The sequence below is a fragment of the Salvia hispanica genome, chromosome 3, assembly GCF_029641045.1.
Source record: "Salvia hispanica isolate PSC_SH4W2 chromosome 3, Shi_PSC_v1, whole genome shotgun sequence".
Taxonomy (NCBI): domain Eukaryota; kingdom Viridiplantae; phylum Streptophyta; class Magnoliopsida; order Lamiales; family Lamiaceae; genus Salvia; species Salvia hispanica.
In genome coordinates, this window is record NC_142694.1 from 32,121,559 (window position 1) to 32,141,507 (window position 19,949).

Genomic DNA, 19,949 nt, shown 5'->3' on the forward strand with positions numbered 1-19,949 from the left:
GTATAAATATAGCCTCGAACAATGATGTGGCACGCGTTTGATTGATTATAGTTCACTTTTAAAAAGAATCAAGAGTCGTTGCCAACCGCCATGTCTCTTTCAATATAATTATATTGGTGACTGACGAATTGGTGACTGACGAGTAAGGTACTCTACCATGCTTCTAATTGTGGTTGTTGAAATAAAAAGCGTAAAGTACAAATGGAATCCATTAATAATATATATGAAGTGCTCCGATTGACCGTGGATACTCTTAATTTACCCTTGTACCCTAAGCTAACATATTTTAGTATTCATCTTATTAATACTTTTAACTGTCTCAAGTATTGATAACATAAAAGTTGTTCCGTTGGTTAGTTCTTGATTCGAAATATTTTATAATCATTTTACTTTTAATAATAAACAATTTGATAATCACCAAATGAACAATCTCTATTTTTAGGGTTAGTTGGTTTGTGGAGAGTAGGCACGAATCATTAGCCATTGATTAAAGTTACTTGCATCCACAAAAATAAAGTATTAATACTAATAATCATTAATTATTAAAGTGATATACTATATGTCAATTTAGGTATCGAATTCAATAAATATAAATGTTTGGCCCATTCATAATAAATGAGCTAATTAAGATTAAAAATAAGCAAAAAGAATGTCAAACCATTTTATTAAAATAACAAATCTCTAGTTTAAATTTATTATAAAAAATAAATTATAAACATTCTATTCACAATCTAAATAGATTTGTATTTCATAAAATATTAATCATAACAAACATTAAATGCCTATATAGAGAAAGTAATTAATTCGAAAAATAAATTAAAGTCTATAGAAAACAAAATGAGAATGTGAATAATACACTTTTTCAATCTTGGACTAGTGAGTTGGGCCCTTTTTTGGTGCTTGCCTCGATATAGTATTTTTTGCATGTGTTTATACACAGTGGCCCTATGCACTTCAATAATTATGAAAATTATTGTATGATTTTATAGTAATCTTATGTAATGATTCTAATTTTTTTTTTAAGTATTACTTCATCCATTCATGATCAAATGTTCCGATTTGATTCGCCACAAGTTTAGAGGAATAGGTTTAATACGAATGGAAAATATTACAGTAGAATACGAGTATTATACTTATTAATTTTCTAATGGAATATAAAGTATTAAAGTTTATTTCTCAAAAATAGTAAAAGTATAATAAAACATTGTTATATTAATAAAAAAAATAGAATTTTGTTAAATTTATGAAGTTATGTTATTAATTTGTACATAACTCCATTATTTAAGCATGTTTATAATACATAAACCATGGTATAAAAACAAAGGAATACGCATCACATGAGCACCAGCTCACTCTGAGTTTTATTGTTTGGCCAGCATTTATAATTTATTTAATTATACCAAAAAAAGAAATTAAACTTCATTAGTTAAACATCATCAATCATAATGTTGATTTGTGCAGTAGATTAATATTTTTTGGGTATATAAATGGGATTAGTGTAAACATAGATAGGGGACTGTTAGAAATTAGAATGCCACCACCTCTTAAAGTAACATCATACCATTATTTTTAGCCAATCATTTGTATACGTGGACGAATATCAGCTGCTATGTGGCAATAAAAAAAATGTTCAAGCAATTTTTCTCGGACAACAATATCCAACACGCTAGACAGTAATCTATAGATTATTGTTTAGCATATTGAATATTGTTATGTAACGTTTATAATATTGTTGTATATGTGATCACTTTGTCACTTGAGGTGTTGTCATTTTAACAGAAACCAATATAGATATATATAACTATTGAAAATCACATCACATGCAAATAAATACAAATAGAAGACGATGACTACGATAATATCAAGAGAGCTATATTATGATTATACAAATGGAAGATGATGATCACGATGAAATCGAGAGAGAAATTATAACAAATTGGTTTAGCAACAATGTATTGAAATGAATCATATGTATAAGCTTTCAAAATCAAACACTCTCTTTGAAAATTGAACTCAATTTAAACATTTTTTTTGTTGAAAATGGAAGATAGAGTGATTGTTGGAGCTGGAATTGCTGGCCTTGCAACATCTCTAGGGCTACACAGGTAAATCCCCAACCACAAACCTTCTCAAATCTTTCAATTGAGATACCGACATTTCGTCGAACACGTAAGTTGTTGAAGCTCTTCCGTCTAGATGATCATGATTTGAAGATTTTAAAGCCGTTGTTTACGGATAATCGTAGATTGGGAGTTCGAAGCGTGGTTTTGGAATCAGCAGATGGATTGAGAGCTTCGGGATTTGCTTTGGGAATTTGGGCAAATGGTTGGAGGGCATTAGATGCTATTGGCATAGGCAACATACTTCGTGAAAAACACAATAAAATTAGTGGGTAACGTTGATTTTTTTCCTTTTTTTGATTGAAATGGATTGATTCATTGATATTTCTTCAGTGTTTGCCTTCAAACTTCAAAGTAGTTATTTTATCTGGTTTTGATTTTGCAGAATTGTGGTTACATCAGTTGACTCTGGGATTCAAAATGCAGAGCTATATTTTAGGGATTTACACACACAGTAAGTGTAGCTTAATGTGTATAGTAAAAGATTGAATTTCTTCAATTTCGAGTACATGATTATTGATTTATGTATGGTTGCATCTACATATGAAGGGATGATCTTGAGTATCGGTGTGTGAATCGGGGAGTGCTGCTGGAAACACTAGAAAACGAACTCCCGAGAGGTACGATCAGGTACTCCTCGAAGGTGGTTCGTATACAGAGCGAGGGTCGTGTCAAATCTCTTCATCTAACCGATGGAACTGTCCTGAGAACGAAGGTAGTTAATGTGGAAACAAGAATGCTTGCTCGAGTTGGTTGATTAATGTGTGTTAATAAGAAGTGTGATGTAGTTCTTGGCTTTGGATAGGTCTTGATTGGATGTGATGGAGTGAACTCTGTGGTGTCGAAGTTCCTAGGCTTTAGTAAGCCGGCTTATGCTGGCCGGACAGAAGTTAGGGGCTTCGTGTGTTTTAAAGATGGACATGGTTTTGAGCCGAAGTTCATGCAGTTCTTTGGAGAGGGTGTGAGATTTGGTGTTATCCCTTGTGATGGTTGTAATGTTTACTGGTTTCTCACCTTTACTCCTTCATCCCAGGGTAGATCTTATGATCTTTCTTTCATAATTTCTGATTTTGTTTCATCTTTCATTGTGTGTATTTGTTATGATCATTTTTGTCTGAAGAATTCATGTCATCATTTAGTGATACGTAGCAGAGACATGAAAAGATCTAGATTTATAACAAATATTGCATGTTGAGCATTTAAACGCAAGATAACTTAATTGTTGTATTGTTTGTTTTCCGTGTTTGATCAAATCTTAAGTTGAATTCATCACTAGGTAGACATCCACATGCAGGCAAATCCGATGAAGGTACAGATTTTCATATTGTTTGTTTCCCGTGTTTGATCGAATACTGCAGTTGAATTTACACATCCACATGCATACCAATCCAATGAAGGAACAATTTTCGCATTTGTTTGTTTATCGTGTTTGATCGAATCCTGCAGTTGAATTCACGTATCCACGGGCATGCCAATTTGTTATAGGAACGATTCTTTGTACACTATTTAATGAGTGAAAGCTATGCCATGATTGAACGTGAATTCCTAACATGTTGAACTCCAACGGTGCAGAGAAAGAGATGGTGAAGGATCCGACCAAGGTGAAACAGCTCGTGCTCAGGAAGTTTGGCAAAGCCTCGGACAAGATAAGGCGGGTATTTGAAGAAACCGAGTTAGAAAACATGGCGTGTGCACAAATAAGGTTCAGATATCCGTGGGAGATGCTATGGGGAAACATAAGCAAAGGCAACGTCTGTGTCCTTGGCGATGCGTTGCATCCCATGACACCCGAGATGGCCCAAGGCGGTTGCTCTGCTCTTGAAGATAGTGTTGTTTTAGCCAGGCTTTTGGCCGGGGCACTGAGGAGGAGTGATGGAGACAATGAGCACCGGGCAGTCTCAGAGGCGGTGGAGAATTTGGCGAGGGAGAGGGGTTGGAGATGCTTCGATCTGATTAGCTCCTCGTACATTGTTAGTTTCATGCAGCAAAGTGATGGGGTCTTGGTGCAGTTTTTGAGAGATAAGTTTATGACTAGAGTTGTGTTGAAGAGAGCTAGTTTTGACTGTGGTGATCTTGCTCTTGAGGTTTAATTGCAAGGCTATATATTTATGAGTATGTGAAGTCGAGACCAACTATATAAATTGACATTATTAGATATTTAAAAAAATTAATTTACTTAACATTTTCAACGTGAAACAACTCACGTGTAAATATTTCAATAGTGTCTCCCATCCGTTTTATTGTATGGAAGTGGCTTTATTGAATATAAATACTATGTCTTCATCAAAGTTTTGTATTGTGGCACTCCTTTAATATTTTTTTCATGTTTTCATAGTCATATAGTATAATATGAGTCTCACTTTTATAGCGAATACGTATACGTACTAAAATAAAACGTCAAAATAGATTATGCTACAATCTACGAGACTACAACCTAAAATGACAAAATAAGTCAATATGTCGTGGACAAAGAGAGAATAAACAGAGGTAAAGCCATATATAATCTATACAGGTAAGATCGAATGAAACATTGATACAGAATGTCTTAAATTGGACTGTTTAATTATATACATTCAAAATTGAACTCGTATAAATCATTTAAATGTCAAAAAAATTACTAGCATGAAATAGAGGGAATGACAAATATGACTATATTGTAAATGAATTAAATTTGAAAAAAAATTTAATAGTACCCTGAAAGACTGGAATGACAAATATACCCCTACTCGTCATACTTCAAAAATCAGAGATCAGTCTATATTCTACTTTCTTCAAGGCTTGGAGAAAAAGAATCCCCAATTCGAACAATCCCTGCAGTTTGAAGGGTTTCTTCTTTTCCTATTGAATCGAATCTCAGGTTGTGGCTCAATCTCCCGCTTTTTAACTATCCACATCGAATTTCATCTTTTGGCTTTGTGAATTTCGGGAAAATATTCAATTTTGTATTCTGGCTTGCAGTGAAAGAAAGTAATCGGAACCCTAGCTTTTTTCCCATCCGTCCTTTATCTCAAGAATCACTATTTCACTCAATTTCAGGTAAAATCTGGTCAGTTTTAGTAAATCTACGATAGTTGGATAGAAATAAAAAATGGATCTTCCTGCTTTTATTTCTGTTTTTTATGCGACCATCATGTTTGCGTTGATTTCTCAGATTTTGGCGAAGATGACTCAAGATGTTGAGATGAAGGAGCAGCAGCCTGCCCCCGCTGCTGACAATTCCGTCTCGTTGATTTCGCCCTCCGTTCTTGAGCGTAAGTGCTTGAATTATATGTATAAATCTGTAAATTTTCAGTGGATTATACTTGATTTTGGTGTAGAGATGCGTGTGTGCGTGTTTGTGTGCGAGAGAGAGAGAGAGAGGGAGCTGGGTGTTGCAACTGTTTGGGCTTCTGATTGATAGTTATTGGAGGGATGAAGATATGAAGGATAGTTTTTGCTGTTGTATACATGTTTATGTTTTATAATACTAATACATTTGGTTTGTTTATATTAGAATTGAAGGACATAGCTGCTTTGATTGAGACGGGGGCTTACACACGTGAGGTTAGGAGGATTACGAGGGCTATCCGGTGGACAATTCAGATAAGGAAGAAGCTAAATGTGTCTGTGCTTTCTGCATTTCTGAATTCTGCATTCGCCCCTGGGTCTGAAGTGCATTCTCGCTTGGCGTCTTATATTCCTAAAGTAAGTCAGACCTGTTGGCTAATTTCTTCAACTTGTTTTTAAAGTTCAGTTTCTCATTGATGAAGTACGTATGATTTGTTTTAGTTTTCATTCAGTAATGCATTCTGACAATTTTGTGCATCACACATATATTGTTTGCCTGAGTTTCTGGATTCAAGAGGTTCATTGCTAATAAGCTGGAAAAAAAAATTTATACCAACCAGCTGTATTTGTGTTGTTTCCATTTCTTATTGCAGCTATTTCATTCATTCATATTTTAATGGTCTATCCTGTTAAGCTCTTGACACAATATTACTACTATATTAGGCGTATTAAAACCTATAATTCCACAACTACTAAGTGGTAAGATTTCCAAGAGAATGATGATGTGTCATTGCATCCTGCATCGATTCTATTACATGATTACATCTGGATTTCATCTTTCTTAATCTTATTGTCGTAAATTTCAGATTTCTAATGTGAAAAAAGTAACTATCTTGTCTAGAAAAGCATGGCATGGAGCAGTTGGTATTTCATACTGGCATTCTGTTTAATCAAAATGATGTTGAAATGGAAGATAAGGAATGTATATTACTTTCAATCATCTTCATCTACTGATGTTTCAGGAAGAGGATCAAGACATGGAAGTGGATATAGAAACATCTGCTACTCTTCCATCAAAGCACTCATTACCGGAGATTGAGATCTATTGCTATTTGCTTGTCCTAATATTTTTGATTGATCAGAAGAGATACGATGAGGTCTGTCCTGATGATTATGTTTCCAGAAAGGCTTGCGTAATGATAGATGCACTTATGCATGTTAACTCATTCAATTTTTGTTATAATCAGGCTAAGGCTTGTTCTTCAGCTAGTATTGCACGCATAAAGAATCTCAACAGGCGGACTATTGATGTCCTGGCATCCAGGCTCTACTTTTACTATTCTCTGAGCTATGAACTTACTGGTGATCTTGCTGAAATACGAGGGTATGCTTTTTTTTTTCAGCTAATTTAATTTTTTTCTGCTGAACTTTAAAGCCGCTGCTTAAAATTTTGGAATCAACTTATGAGTAAGGAATAAAGTGGTGTGAATGTTATGTTTCTGTTCTTTTGTTTTTAGTTATATATTTTATTTTTTCATGAAATCCACATGGCATTTCTGATAATAACTTTCATTTATTAACAGCTCCTTGCATGCTTTGCATCGTACTGCTACTTTGCGCCATGATGAGCTGGGGCAGGTTTGTTTGTAATCGGGCTAACTAGTATTTTGTTTCTGATACTTTGATATCAGTGTTCTCATGATTGATGACATCATATAATGCAGGAGACACTTTTGAATCTGCTGTTGAGGAATTACCTCCATTACAACTTATATGATAAAGCGGAGAAATTAAGATCAAAGGCTCCTCGTTTTGAGGCTCACTCAAATCAGCAGGCAATTCTTTAAGCCTGTCCTTGCATAATTCAATATCTTATTAACATTGGATCAGGGATTTGTGCTCTACACCTTTTGACTATGTCATCCAAAATATTTATCGTTTTACCAGAACACCAGATGATATTTGTGTTCTACACCTTAAGAAGACAATTGGATTAGGGATTTACTTTTTATACTGCTGTTTTTATTCTGCTGACTTGATATCTTCCAGTTTGCTATCCAAAATAGTTCTTGTTTTACTACACTTTACTAGAACATCAAATGGAATATGTAGTAAAAAACCATAGTGCAAAACGGATATGTGAGTGACAAATTACATGTCTTTGTGTGGAATGAGTCCTTGTTTGCAAATTTTAATAAACTCAGAGCAACTAGGATTTGCAGATCTCAATAGACTTTAGAACAATTCTGGCCGAGCTTACTAGATTTCTTTACTTTCGAGTCTTTGAGATAATACCTAGTGGCTTTTAAAGTCTTCCTAATCGTCATGTATGCTATATTGATCATCAGATACTAAATGAGAAATGCTAATGCTGGATATCATTGATTCAGTAATGAATAGGTAGAACCATAGAAATAAGTACTCCCTCCATCCCTCACTAAGTGAGGCATTACTTTTCGGCACGGGTTTTAAGAAGTGGAGTTTTGTGTTTAGTGTAGAGAATAAAGTAAGATAGATGAAAAAGTAGAGAGAAAAAAGTAAGAGAGAGAGTGCCAAAAAAGGAAATGACTCACTTTGCTTGGGACATCCAAAAAAGGAATGTGAATCACTTAAAAGGGACAGGGGGAGTATTTTTTTTTTCCTGCTATAGCATTATTTTTGTGCTGGGGGATTCTTCTATTAATTTATGCTATAATGTAGCTTTTACTATGGTGACCTGCTGTTTCAATCTTACTTTTTTCGTGTGCAGTTCTGCCGATACCTCTTCTACCTTGGAAAAATCAGGACAATTCAGCTAGAATATACTGATGCCAAAGAGTCTCTCCTTCAAGCTGCAAGAAAAGCACCAGTTTCTGCTCTGGGTTTCCGAATCCTGTGCAACAAGTGGGCTGTGATTGTGCGATTGCTGCTTGGAGAGATTCCGGAAAGAACTGTTTTCATGCAGAAAGGAATGGAAAAGGCTCTTAGGCCATACTTTGAGCTCACAAATGTGAGTGTAAATTTGTTTCCTTATCTGTAAAGAACTTGAGACCATAATATCCTCTCAAACAGTTTAGCTTGACTAACTCATCTGTGTTTGGCATTCTAATATCTATTTCAGGCTGTTCGGATAGGAGATTTGGAGCTGTTCAAGACAGTGGCTGAGAAGTTCGCCAGCACCTTCAGCTCTGATGGAACCAACAATCTGATTGTCAGGCTACGGCACAATGTGATCAGGACTGGTTTACGCAACATTAGCATCTCATACTCCAAGATATCTCTTGCTGATGTTGCTAAGAAGCTGAGATTGGATTCTCCGAATCCTATTGCTGATGCTGAAAGTATCGTAGCCAAAGCAATTAGAGACGGTGCGATTGATGCCACACTTGACCACGCTAGTGGATGGATGATATCAAAAGAAACTGGGGACATATACTCAACAAATGAGCCTCAAATCGCATTCAACTCCAGGATTGCTTTTTGCCTTAACATGCACAATGAAGCTGTGCGTGCTCTACGATTTCCACCAAATTCTGATAAGGAAAAGGAGAGTGCAGAGAAGAGAAGAGAGAGACAGCAGCAAGAGCAAGAACTTGCTAAACATATAGCTGAGGAGGATGATGACGAATTCTAATGAACGATGTTCCACCATGGTTGTCAGTTTTTCGTACAATGATGTTCCTCAAACCGATGGAGGCTACTAGCTTTGGAATAGGTGTGAGCTATGTCTTGGACAAGTATATGTTGGTTGCACTTTGATTCATTAAACAGCGAAGAACCGTTTTTAATGTTGAACATAGTTGAAATTGCAAGTTTATTAACATTAAATTTTATCAAAATACATTGTGTTTCGTTCAATCGAATAGTTGCACACCTTGATTTTTCTAAGTGATACTATACATTCTGTATGCCTATAACTTTCTTATATACTTGAAACTGAATTACGATTTTCAGTAACATTAGAAACAGCCTCAATACGAGCAAAAGATCGAATACAGCAGCGAATATCGGGCATAATGCGTTTACAAATTACAACATTGCTATTCAGGAAAGTGGATCAATCACTGTCTAAACATTACATCCACAACTGAAGTGTTCTATCCACAAAAATGGGTGATAAAAGTTCTGGCAGAGAAACATAATTGAACACATGAATATGGAGTAGCATTGTAGTTTTGGGACGAGGACGTGCATCACTGCTCATCAATATTCAGCTAGCTGAACTCAATCCGAAGGACTTGACAATTGAGCTAACTCGCTCCCTGAAGGTTTTGGATGTGATCTTTTTACCAGGAATGTGAAACGGGTTTGAGACCGCATCAACGTAGGCAGCATGGAACTTCCTGAAAAACTGTGGCAGTTTCCAAGTAAAAAAATTCAAGTTATGTGCCATAGAATCAAGAACTTCGATAAAACTTTTGACAAAGCACAAGGGACGACGGAACAATCAAGTACTCCCATACATTATAAATTCTGAGTTAGTTAGAAAACATCAAATTTTACTAGTAAACAGTCCAAAGACTAAAATATTTGGAAGTTGATAACCCTCGAGCATTAACAGTTAAGAAGCTAAATGCAGTCCGAAGCAGATTAGTTAGCCATCAAAATTATTCTGAGTTGTTATCACATGAGAGCAAGTTTACCAGAAGACTTACATTTCTCACATCTGCATCTCGTACATCAAGATCTGTCGTCACCAATATGAACTTCACCTTAGTATTGGTCAAGTAACCATATCTGCAGACATTGCAAGATGAACTCAGTTGAGCAGAACAGGAGGATGTAGAACAGTGTATTGTTCCCTTTCAACAAGGTTTTATATACTTACACTTTGAAGTTTTCAGTTGGATATAACAAACCGAGGAATGCCTCATTTATTGTGGGGCTTGACTTTTTGGGGTTGTTCACTGGTCAAAAACAGCAAAAAGAAGTTCAACCATGAATCCATAATATTGAAGGTAAAACAGTAAAACACGATGGCAACGATCTTTACAGCAATAATATCTATTGAGCTTAAACTAGTAAACAGAGAGCATTGAAGACAATACACGCTGATTGTGATATTTTCCAAACTGATCTTCCCTTTTACTTAGCTGCTAATTCTGAAATCAAAGTTTCTATAACAAATCCATCCACTATTCTCCTCAATCAAATGTGCCTAAATCATAATATCAAAATATGACTATTACTATAAATTTCAAGATGGACAAAAGGCTTCGGACTTCAGTTGATTTGGAAGATACTAAACATAACTAGACAGCTAAATTCTCCAGAACAGCAACATTATTGACTTGACAGATCCAACGCTTATGCTTCTCAATCACAGTATAACTAAATTATCAGTAATTCACAACTGGAATGCAAAATTCAGGAATTGCTAGTTTTGATCCAGTCTCTGGTGTTTATATACGAACCAATGACTAATGAAGCAACGTTAAGGAGATCCAACCCCACCCCCAAAAAAATTATCCCTTTCATCGATGACGTCGAGAGAGCTATGCTTCTAGATCATAGTATAACTAAATTATCGGTAATTCACAACTGAAATGCAAAATTCAGGAATTGCTACATTTCACAAGTTTTGATCCAATTTACTCCAATCACAGGTGTTTATCTACGAACCAACAACCGATGAAGAGAAATTAAGAAGATCCAACCTCCCACCACCCAAAAAATTGCCTCTTTCACCGATTACGTCGAGAAATCTATGCTTCTATATCATATAGTTATCACTAAATTATCAGGAAATTCACAGCTGAAATGCGAAATTCAGGAATTGCTACATTCAGCAGTTTTTATCCAATCACTGATGTTTATCTCAAACCAACAATCAATGATACAAAATTAAGAAGATCCAGCCCCTCACCCAAAAAAATTACAGAAATTCACAACTGAAATGCGAAATTCAGGAATTGCTGCATTTCAGCAGTTTTGATCCAAACACTGGCGTAAATTTATCCACGAACCAACAACCAATTCAGCAAAATTAAGAAGATCCCCCCCCCCCCCCCCCACACACACAAACAATTACCTCTTTCATCGATGACGTCGAGAGAACAATGGACTATATGATGAAGCTTGAGTGAATCATCTGATTCAGTAAAACTTTGTATGTATAACGGATTATTCTGCCAATCGCAACAAACGCAAACCAAGTATTATCACAAAATTTCGAGTGATCACATCACATTTATAAATTAAAACAGCTACAAAAAAAAGACCCGATCACAGAGAGAAACACAGTTATAGGGTGACGGCGGCGCACCTCGTGGCCGACGACGGCGAGGCAGACAATCATAGCTTTGATTCTGCGCTGAATCAGCTCAGATTCTTCGCTGTTTAGATGAAATCGCAAGATTTGGAAGGGTTTACATATTTGACCCCATATCTGTGATTATTTACAGAATGATCCCTCGATTTTATGAAGTTGTCGCATTCGGTACTATTCTAGTTTTTACATGTAAATGAAATTTAAATAATTATTGATTTAAGAAATAAATTTTACATATTCGTTTGTCCAAAATATCAAGATACAAGAAGTAAAGAAATAAAAAACGATTAAAATGATAGTTTATCGATGTTTTTCTAGGAAAATAATACTTTAATCATACAACAGCTAATATTATGTTAAAAAAGATTATAAAACTCATGATTATTCTAACAGATATAATACGTGATGAGCTGCTAAAGTTTGAACAAGCTAAATCTAAATAAATTAATTAGAAATATAATTTAATAAGTACATGGAATATTACTTACTTCAATGACATGATCACGTTATCATTGAATAACATATGATAGCCATATAAAGAGAATATCTTTACTCTCTTTAATAATTTATTTTTTATTCACGTATATTTTATTGTTGCAAACAATATAATTGCGATTTTGTCCTAGTGTTGGGACGTGTACCCGAAAATATGTCACCATCTAGGTGATTATCATTTAATAAATACATACTATTTAATTTTTAGAATAAAATATCATATAAAAAGTTTTTGGTGATCAGAATATCAATGTAACAACTGAAATTATACATCAATCACCCAAATTAATTACCTTATATTACTCATTCGACGTGCAATTTCAAATATTACGTTGATATATCAATCACTAAAAACTTTTTTGCAAGACCTTTTTATTCTAAAAAAATAAAATTATGTGTACTAAATAAGTAGTACTCATTATCTAAACATTTGGACATTTTTTGAATAGATGTCTTAAATGGTTAATAAAATCAACCTTTACCTAATACCAATAACTTCCAAACACTATAATTAGACCAAATCCTAGTCCACTTGCACATATGATAATCATAATGTAAATTTTAATTGAGATAATTATCACTAACAAAATTTGATTGTAGTACGTCGATCAAAACTTTAAGAACAACTAACAAAATTTAGATTTTTCAGATTTTTCTTACGAGTTACGACAAATAATCACCACAAAATCGAGGTTCTGTTAGACGAATGAGAATAACTTATTGGCATGTTAAAATCAGATACGTAAATTTAGATACTTCGCCTGAAAGCGCCAAATATGTGCACCAGATATTGAGCTTTAATTCACCGAACATTTTGTCTACACTACTAGCATTTAAGGCCCGCGACTCAACTTTGATTTCACTAGAATTGTTTGTCGTACTAAAAATCAGAAAAATCGAAACTTCGTGATCAAAACTCCAAATATGCTTCTAAGGCACGTATTACCAATAATGCCCTTGACTTCACCGATATATTATCGTATACATATATATAAGCGGCGCGTGATGTATATATATATACACACATTTCTTCTTCTAAATTAATAAGATCGACGCACAGAGCTGCTCGATTTTCTTCTTCCTTTTTTCAATCGATTAAAATTTTGCGTAAGCTCGATTTTGAAGGTAATCGATAGCATTATTGTCTCTATTCCTCAATTTGATGTGCAATCGATTGACGACCATTTCTATCGACGCTTCTCAGAATTGTATAATTCATTTCTGAATTTCTATTTTTTTTCCTGGATTTTTATAGTTTTATTTTTGGTGAATGTATTTTGGTGCGGAATAGAGTCGGCTGATCTTGTTTTCGGAAAAGAAAGAGTATTTGTTTCTTCTGTTTCAGCTTCAGCTGCAAAGAAAGAGTATTTTGGTATATGAATTTGGAGCTGGTCTAGGGATTTATGTTGTATGTATTTCATTGTAAACAGCTGATGATTTTTGTATTTTTTCTTTGTAGTGGTGATTAGAGTCACATCCAGTTAATGACTGTTTAATTGATTCATTACTAAATTCATGGGGTGGAGTTGGTTTGAAGTTAAAGAAAAGAAAAAAAAGATGATTTGAGCTTAATAGATTCATAACTAAATGATTTTTTGTATACAGTGTATTGTGGCTGTGTTCTTTCAATGTCTTTCAGATGAAGTTGATTCTGCTAGGCTTATGATTACCTTTCTTGTTGAGTGATATGCGTTTTTCTTCAATAAGGTTGCCATGGCATTAGGTACCTTTATCACAGTTCAGATAGGGAGAGGCGTTTTCAACCCTCTAGTTTTGGGGGAAATGTATTGAACTGGTTTATATTTACCCTAATCCAACTCAACCAAATGATAACACATGTCATTTTTTAAACATTTGGGATGATGATACTTGGAGTTATAAGAAGAATTATTTCAAATTACATGGTTAGGACTATAACATTTCGTAGTGGATTCATTTAGACATCATAATTTGGTTGGTTGAGCTTGATGAAGATCTCGTAATATATGAATGGATTTAGAGAAAATCACAGATTATGAGAAGCAAAAGCTTTTAAATGTCCTATCGACAAAAAAACATCTTTTGACTTTCTCCATGTCTTGTATTTGCTAGATGGAATCTGAGCAGAAATCTGGCATTCTGGATGCAAATACTGACCATAAAGCAACCTCAGAAGAAAGTAATTCTTCATCTTGTGGACATAGTGGTGACCAAAACATGAGCTATGATAATAAACCTGGTGAGATCCTCAAGAACTTGCAGAATGTCTCATACATCTACAGACAAGATGTTGTCAGATGCAAAACAAAAACTCAAATTGGGATAGTGACTGAAGTTGCTGGGGATTCAGATTCAGATTCAGATAGCAGCATAACTGATGATGAAGATGAAGATGAAGATGAAGATGAGGGAGGAGTTGATAATGAAAAGGATGATGGGGCAGGTTCTAATGAGGAAGGTGATTTAGAAAATGATGAAAATTCCGGAGAGAATGCTGTTGATAGTAATGAAAGTAATGACTCTAAGAACAACCCACTCACCGCAGACCAAGTTAGGGTGCTTTGGATGGATGGGGCTGAAACAACAGAAACTACTACCGACGTGGAAGTTATTGATAGAGGATTTTTACATGGAGACTATGTGGCTGCTGCTTCTGATCCAACTGGCCAAATAGGCATAGTGGTGGATGTGAATATCAATGTCGATTTATTAACACATGATGGATCTGTTATAAAGGATAAAGCATCCAGAGATCTGATGCGCATAAGAGATTTCACTATTGGGGATCATGTGGTTCTTGGGCCTTGGCTAGGTAGAATTGAAGATGTTTTTGACAATGTTACTGTTCAGTTTGATGATGGTTCTGTCTGCAAAGTGATGAAAGCTGACCCACTCCATCTTAAACCAGTTGGAAAGAATATACTGGAAGATGGACATTTCCCGTATTATCCAGGTCAACGTGTGCAGTCAAGCTCTTCATCAGTTTTCAAGAATTCTCGGTGGTTATCTGGGTCATGGAAAGCTAACAAAGTACAAGGTACAGTAATCAATGTTACTGTAGGATCAGTGTTCATTTACTGGATTGCATCTGCTGGTTATGGGCCTGATTCGGCTACTACTCCCGCTGAAGAGCAGAGTCCTAAGAACTTAAAACTACTATCTTGTTTTGCACATACAAATTGGCAGTTGGGAGATTGGTGCCTACTCCCGTTCTCCAAGGAGTCAACAGTTACAACCTTGAACAAGGGATCAGACAAAGCTGATTCCCATGATTCTACTAAGGGTGAGCATGAATTTACTGAAACAGGTGATGATTCTGATGCAGAAATGGCCACTACGGAGCAATCATCTGAGAATAATAAATCTATTGGAAATGATTTAGTTGCTTCATCTGGCCAAAATGGTGAAACATCAAAAGAAAATAAGACCTTCACTGAAGATTCAAGCAATAGTTCAGTGCCAGCGTCAAAGGAAGTTCTCCTTCATCGCAAGAAGTTGCGTAAAGTGGTAGTTAGAAAGGACAAGAAATCCCGAAAGAAATTAGAAAATTTTGAAAGGGCTCTCTTAATTTGCAACACCATTACAAAAGTTGATGTTGTCTGGCAGGATGGCAAGATAAAATGTGACCTGGATTCAACATCTTTAATTCCTATTGATAGTCCTGGTGATCATGAATTTGTTGCAGAACAGTATGTTGTGGAAAAAGCTGCTGACAGTGATGATGCTGTTGAAACCAGACGAGTTGGGGTTATAAAAAGTGTCGATGCAAAAGACCGGACCGCCTGTGTTAGGTGGTTGAAGCCTGTTGCAAGGGCGGAGGACCCTAGAGAATTTGATAAAGAGGAAATGGTGAGTGTTTATGAGCTAGAGGGGCACCCTGATTACGATTATTGTTATGGAGATGTAGTTGTTAGGCTGTCACCTATTTCTTTGCCAGACCAAATGGATTCTCTTGTGCATTCTGTTGAAAACATGGCACTAACTCATCCGGACGAGCCGAAACAAGAAAATGGGGAGCATTATGGATGTGGAAGTACTGAAACCACACTTAATCATGATGAATCTACTGAATTTTCTGACCTCTCTTGGGTCGGGAACATCACAGGTTTGAGAGATGGCGATATAGAAGTCACATGGGCTGATGGTATGATATCAACGGTAATTCTTTTCCAGATACATGAATATCTTCGTTCTACTTCTTTTCTTACAAAAAATACTTCATGCTAACAGTTTTCTTGTTCTTTTTCGTGAACTCTACCTTAATGTAAAACTTTATTGGCATATCAGGTTGGTCCTCAGGCGATATATGTTGTTGGCCGGGATGATGATGAGTCCATTGCTGCTGGAAGTGATGGCGATGATGCAGCTAGCTGGGAAACAGTTGAAGATGACACAGACAGTGTCAATAATCCCGAGGTAAAGGTTATTAGCTATATTTTATTCATCCAGTAGTTGACTATATATGTCAGCATCATAAATTGTGGTTCAATCCCTTCTTTGAGGCTTTAATTTAAGGCTGTCGGACCCTGGTACGGCACAAAGCTATTGCCAGTGAAACTATGCACTACGAAAGTTTAAGAGGTTTAGTGTAGATACTTAGTGCATGACTCGAGAGTATTTGATAATATAAATTCTCAAGCATATGAGTTTTCTACAAATTCTTAGTAAATGCCTACTTTTCTCTTCTACGGGATCCAAAGGAGTTGTATTAGGTACCTCAGTGCTAACAAATGGAGTCTTTGAGTCTTTCTCCTATGTAACTGGGGTATAGGAAAATGCAATATGGTGAAGTGAGTGTTTCAGAATAGCCCCAGAGCAAACATTAAATATGATTTCAGTGGCCTGAAACTCTGAAAATTAATGGATATTTGATTTGATGACCTATGTAACTGTTTCTTTTGCTGCTTTATAATATCAAAATCTCTGCATAGCAAACACAGTGTTTGGCTTCAATATGCAATCTATTACTACAAGTTATTATCATCAATGTTGTTCCTATGGTAGATTTTCTCTATTTATTTAATATGTATGTTTGAATTTTTTAGGACCATGGGATGGAAAATGCAGTAGACAGCAGGCTTGAAATTGAAGATGAAACCATGAATGCAGAAAATTCTGGAAAGAATGGAGCTCTTTCACTTCCCCTAGCTGCAATTGGTTTTATGACTAGACTAGCGTCTGGAATATTTTCCAGGGGACAGAAAAATTCTGACCCGTCAGAGATAGATATACAAAATGAAGATGTTCTTCAACCTGAAGCTAAAGATCATGACGGTGGATCAAGCTCTCATAAACAGCATGATATTGATGAATGCCTTGCTAAGCTAACTAAAGGCGAGGAGGAGGATCATGAGGCTGCAGAGGCCTCTGATCTGTTAGAAATCGCTGAGACGTTATGTAACTTAAAACCTCCAGAATCGAATGCTTCTGCACGTGAAGAGTTTATTTCAACATTCAAAGGTTTCGATATAGTTAGAGATCCTTTAGACCATAACTTTCTTGGTTCACAGAATCAGGTTCGTACTTCCTAGTCATGCTGATCATGCAAATGATTTGTGTATTAGTTTTGAGGTTACCCAGGACAACCTTTAAACATCTTGTCGGTTATTTCTCTGAAATTTGAGTGATAAATCCTTTTATAACATCTTGCAGAACAATTCCGCCAGGAAGTGGCTCAAGAAAGTTCAACAAGATTGGGACATTCTTCAAAATAATCTGCCGGGTATGCTCCTGATTCTCTAAGATGTTAATCTTTGTGATCATATTGGAAGCTGTCTTTATAACCTAAGTTACTGGTAATCAGAGGGTATATATGTACGCGTCTATGAAGATAGAATGGATTTATTGAGGGCTGTGATAGTTGGAGCTTATGGGACTCCTTACCAAGACGGACTTTTCTTCTTCGATTTTCACCTTCCTCCAGAATATCCAGATGTTCCTCCTGTACGAAAACTTCTGCTTATATATATGTTTTTTCTTTATGGTGGTGCATTTTCTTGCCTGAAGCTTGAATTTTTTATGCACGCTAATGATAATCTGATTTTATTCTTCTGCAGTCTGCATACTACCACTCTGGAGGATGGAGAATAAATCCAAATTTGTATGAGGAAGGAAAGGTTTGCCTCAGTCTTTTGAATACGTGGACAGGTAGAGGAAATGAGGTCTGGGATCCTTCAACATCGAGCATTCTTCAAGTACTGGTTTCACTCCAAGGCCTAGTATTAAATGCAAAGCCATATTTCAATGAAGCTGGATATGACAAACAAGTTGGGACAGCCGAAGGGGAGAAAAATTCTCTGTCCTACAATGAGAATACATTTTTATTGAATTGTAAGATGATGATGTATCTGATGCGGAGGCCCCCAAAGGTGATTAATTCAACACTTCCTCGTAGTCTTCCCACTTTTTATTGCTTGTTTGGAGATCTTTGTCGATATAGTGTACATAGTCCTTATCACCCCCCATCCGTACTTCCAATTACAATGCATTATTGCCTTCCTTTTTTCTTCGTTTTACAATGCTTGTAGGTGTTTTCATTAGAATGCTGGGAATTTTATTGCAATGTAATGACACCAATTGTTTGCAGGATTTCGAAGAGCTTGTTGTGGAGCATTTCAGGAAGCGTGGCTCTTACATTCTCAAGGCATGTGATGCTTACATGAAAGGGAACCTCATTGGCTCGCTTGCAAAAGATGCCTCTGCCAGTGATAGTATAACCAACTCGAATTCAGTTGGTTTCAAGCTAATGCTTGCTAAAGTGTTACCGAAACTTGTATCTGCTCTGAATGATGTTGGAGCTGAGTGTCAAGAATTCGAGCATCTGGCACAGTCATAGCAGTAGTCTTCAGGTATTCTGTGCGAAACTATTTAAGTGCTGCGTCTCAGCATAGCACGCCTTAACTCGAGACATTGGTACCATGTTCCATGGTTTGAGAAATCCGCAAGGATTCACTCATCCAGTTGCAAAAAATTGTGAATTGCCATAGTTTTGAGGATTTAATTTCATTGCTCTTTGCGATTTCTTCGTCTTCGTCGACTGTATTTTGTTTCTGTTGTTAGGTAAGCTGCAGGAGGTGGAAAAGGGTGAGGGCAGTCAAATTTTTTTACAAGAACATGAGGTTTTTTGTTGTAAAATTCAGATTGTTTGTTTCTGCTTCTGCTTCTACTTGCTCAACTCATTATACTATGAAACAAAATACTATTGGAACAGTAATGAAATTTAGACATTCTTTTATTTCTACTTTTGTTTTGTGTTGAAATTGATTATGATATATGCATCGCATGGATAGGATGGTAGCTGGAGAAAGAGAAGTTTCAATTTTACAGAAATTCAATTCTTTTGACCTACAAAATGTATCATTATTATTGTTACTGTCATCAATAGCGGATTCAAGTGAGGTCGGAAAGTCGACTAACCCACACGGAAAACTCCATTATATTCAGCATTTGAAGTCGTTGAAGATGACGCTCTCATCTCTAACGTTCCATTATTCAAGTTCAATCATAACGTTTCCACTTCCTCTGTCCGCAATACTAGTCCCGTTTTTTCATTTTAGTCCGTCCGCAAATAGGAGTCTCGGTTCACTTTTACCATAAATAGTAATAGAGTCTTGCATTCTACTAACTCATTCCATTCACGTTTCATTTAAAATTAATATATACAAGTGAGATGCCGCTCATAAATGAGACTCTTAATGACGGAAAGAGGGAGTACAATTTAGATATTTAAGCAAGCTAGCTAATAATCTGTTCTAAAATTCTTTTTTCTATATCAAGGTAAATTCTAATTCTGTTTTCTATATCAAGGTAAACTCGATCAAGTCTTTTAATTTTTTAAT

At 35.8% G+C, this 19,949-nt stretch overlaps 4 protein-coding genes across 5 annotated transcripts; 3 read left to right on the top strand and 1 right to left on the bottom strand.

The window, feature by feature from the left end:
- Positions 1–1,860: 1,860 nt before the first annotated feature.
- LOC125216053 (monooxygenase 2-like) lies at positions 1,861–4,235 on the top strand. Its single transcript, XM_048117661.2, has 6 exons — positions 1,861–2,105; positions 2,246–2,392; positions 2,506–2,574; positions 2,670–2,835; positions 2,926–3,154; positions 3,693–4,235. Exons 1-6 carry the CDS (start codon positions 2,041–2,043, stop codon positions 4,208–4,210), a joined length of 1,194 nt encoding a protein of 397 aa, XP_047973618.1. The 5' UTR covers positions 1,861–2,040; the 3' UTR covers positions 4,211–4,235.
- A 622-nt stretch (positions 4,236–4,857) lies between these two features.
- LOC125213097 (putative 26S proteasome non-ATPase regulatory subunit 3) lies at positions 4,858–9,224 on the top strand. Its single transcript, XM_048113457.2, has 10 exons — positions 4,858–4,977; positions 5,079–5,156; positions 5,272–5,371; positions 5,614–5,804; positions 6,410–6,544; positions 6,635–6,771; positions 6,971–7,025; positions 7,112–7,222; positions 8,137–8,376; positions 8,488–9,224. Exons 3-10 carry the CDS (start codon positions 5,284–5,286, stop codon positions 8,998–9,000), a joined length of 1,470 nt encoding a protein of 489 aa, XP_047969414.1. The 5' UTR covers positions 4,858–4,977; positions 5,079–5,156; positions 5,272–5,283; the 3' UTR covers positions 9,001–9,224.
- A 117-nt stretch (positions 9,225–9,341) lies between these two features.
- Positions 9,342–11,789, bottom strand: LOC125213098 (uncharacterized). The gene is made up of 5 exons (XM_048113458.2): positions 11,632–11,789; positions 11,398–11,494; positions 10,195–10,273; positions 10,022–10,103; positions 9,342–9,717 (listed from the first exon to the last, which is right to left on the bottom strand). Exons 1-5 carry the CDS (start codon positions 11,662–11,664, stop codon positions 9,577–9,579), a joined length of 432 nt encoding a protein of 143 aa, XP_047969415.1. The 5' UTR covers positions 11,665–11,789; the 3' UTR covers positions 9,342–9,576.
- A 1,322-nt stretch (positions 11,790–13,111) lies between these two features.
- On the top strand, positions 13,112–19,345 carry UBC23 (ubiquitin-conjugating enzyme 23). Of its 2 annotated transcripts, XM_089068367.1 has the most exons (9): positions 13,112–13,257; positions 14,224–16,269; positions 16,399–16,527; positions 17,157–17,627; positions 17,764–17,833; positions 17,915–18,054; positions 18,168–18,479; positions 18,698–18,959; positions 19,171–19,345. In XM_089068367.1, the coding sequence occupies exons 2-8, from the start codon at positions 14,224–14,226 to the stop codon at positions 18,944–18,946; spliced, it is 3,417 nt and encodes a 1,138-aa protein (XP_088924493.1). In that variant the 5' UTR covers positions 13,112–13,257; the 3' UTR covers positions 18,947–18,959; positions 19,171–19,345. The 2 variants fall into 2 exon arrangements, with proteins under 2 accessions (XP_088924493.1, XP_088924492.1); XM_089068366.1 differs by having other exon boundaries at positions 18,698–19,345.
- Positions 19,346–19,949: the final 604 nt, after the last annotated feature.

Bases quoted from the DNA above. Each gene is read 5' to 3' on its own strand.
- LOC125213098 (XM_048113458.2), bottom strand. From the start codon at position 11,664: ATGATTGTCTGCCTCGCCGTCGTCGGCCACGAG. The intron at 11,495-11,631 runs GTGCGCCGCCGT...TGCGATTGGCAG, and splicing joins TCGCCGTCGTCGGCCACGAG to AATAATCCGTTATACATACA. The intron at 10,274-11,397 runs GTAATTGTTTGT...GTTTTTGACCAG, and splicing joins CGACGTCATCGATGAAAGAG to TGAACAACCCCAAAAAGTCA.
- UBC23 (XM_089068366.1), top strand. From the start codon at position 14,224: ATGGAATCTGAGCAGAAATCTGGCATTCTGGATGCAAATACTGACCAT. The intron at 16,270-16,398 runs GTAATTCTTTTC...TTGGCATATCAG, and splicing joins CTGATGGTATGATATCAACG to GTTGGTCCTCAGGCGATATA. The intron at 16,528-17,156 runs GTAAAGGTTATT...TGAATTTTTTAG, and splicing joins ACAGTGTCAATAATCCCGAG to GACCATGGGATGGAAAATGC.
- LOC125216053 (XM_048117661.2), top strand. From the start codon at position 2,041: ATGGAAGATAGAGTGATTGTTGGAGCTGGAATTGCTGGCCTTGCAACA. The intron at 2,106-2,245 runs GTAAATCCCCAA...GGATAATCGTAG, and splicing joins ACATCTCTAGGGCTACACAG to ATTGGGAGTTCGAAGCGTGG. The intron at 2,393-2,505 runs GTAACGTTGATT...TTGATTTTGCAG, and splicing joins AAACACAATAAAATTAGTGG to AATTGTGGTTACATCAGTTG.
- LOC125213097 (XM_048113457.2), top strand. From the start codon at position 5,284: ATGACTCAAGATGTTGAGATGAAGGAGCAGCAGCCTGCCCCCGCTGCT. The intron at 5,372-5,613 runs GTAAGTGCTTGA...TGTTTATATTAG, and splicing joins TTCGCCCTCCGTTCTTGAGC to AATTGAAGGACATAGCTGCT. The intron at 6,772-6,970 runs GTATGCTTTTTT...ATTTATTAACAG, and splicing joins GATCTTGCTGAAATACGAGG to CTCCTTGCATGCTTTGCATC.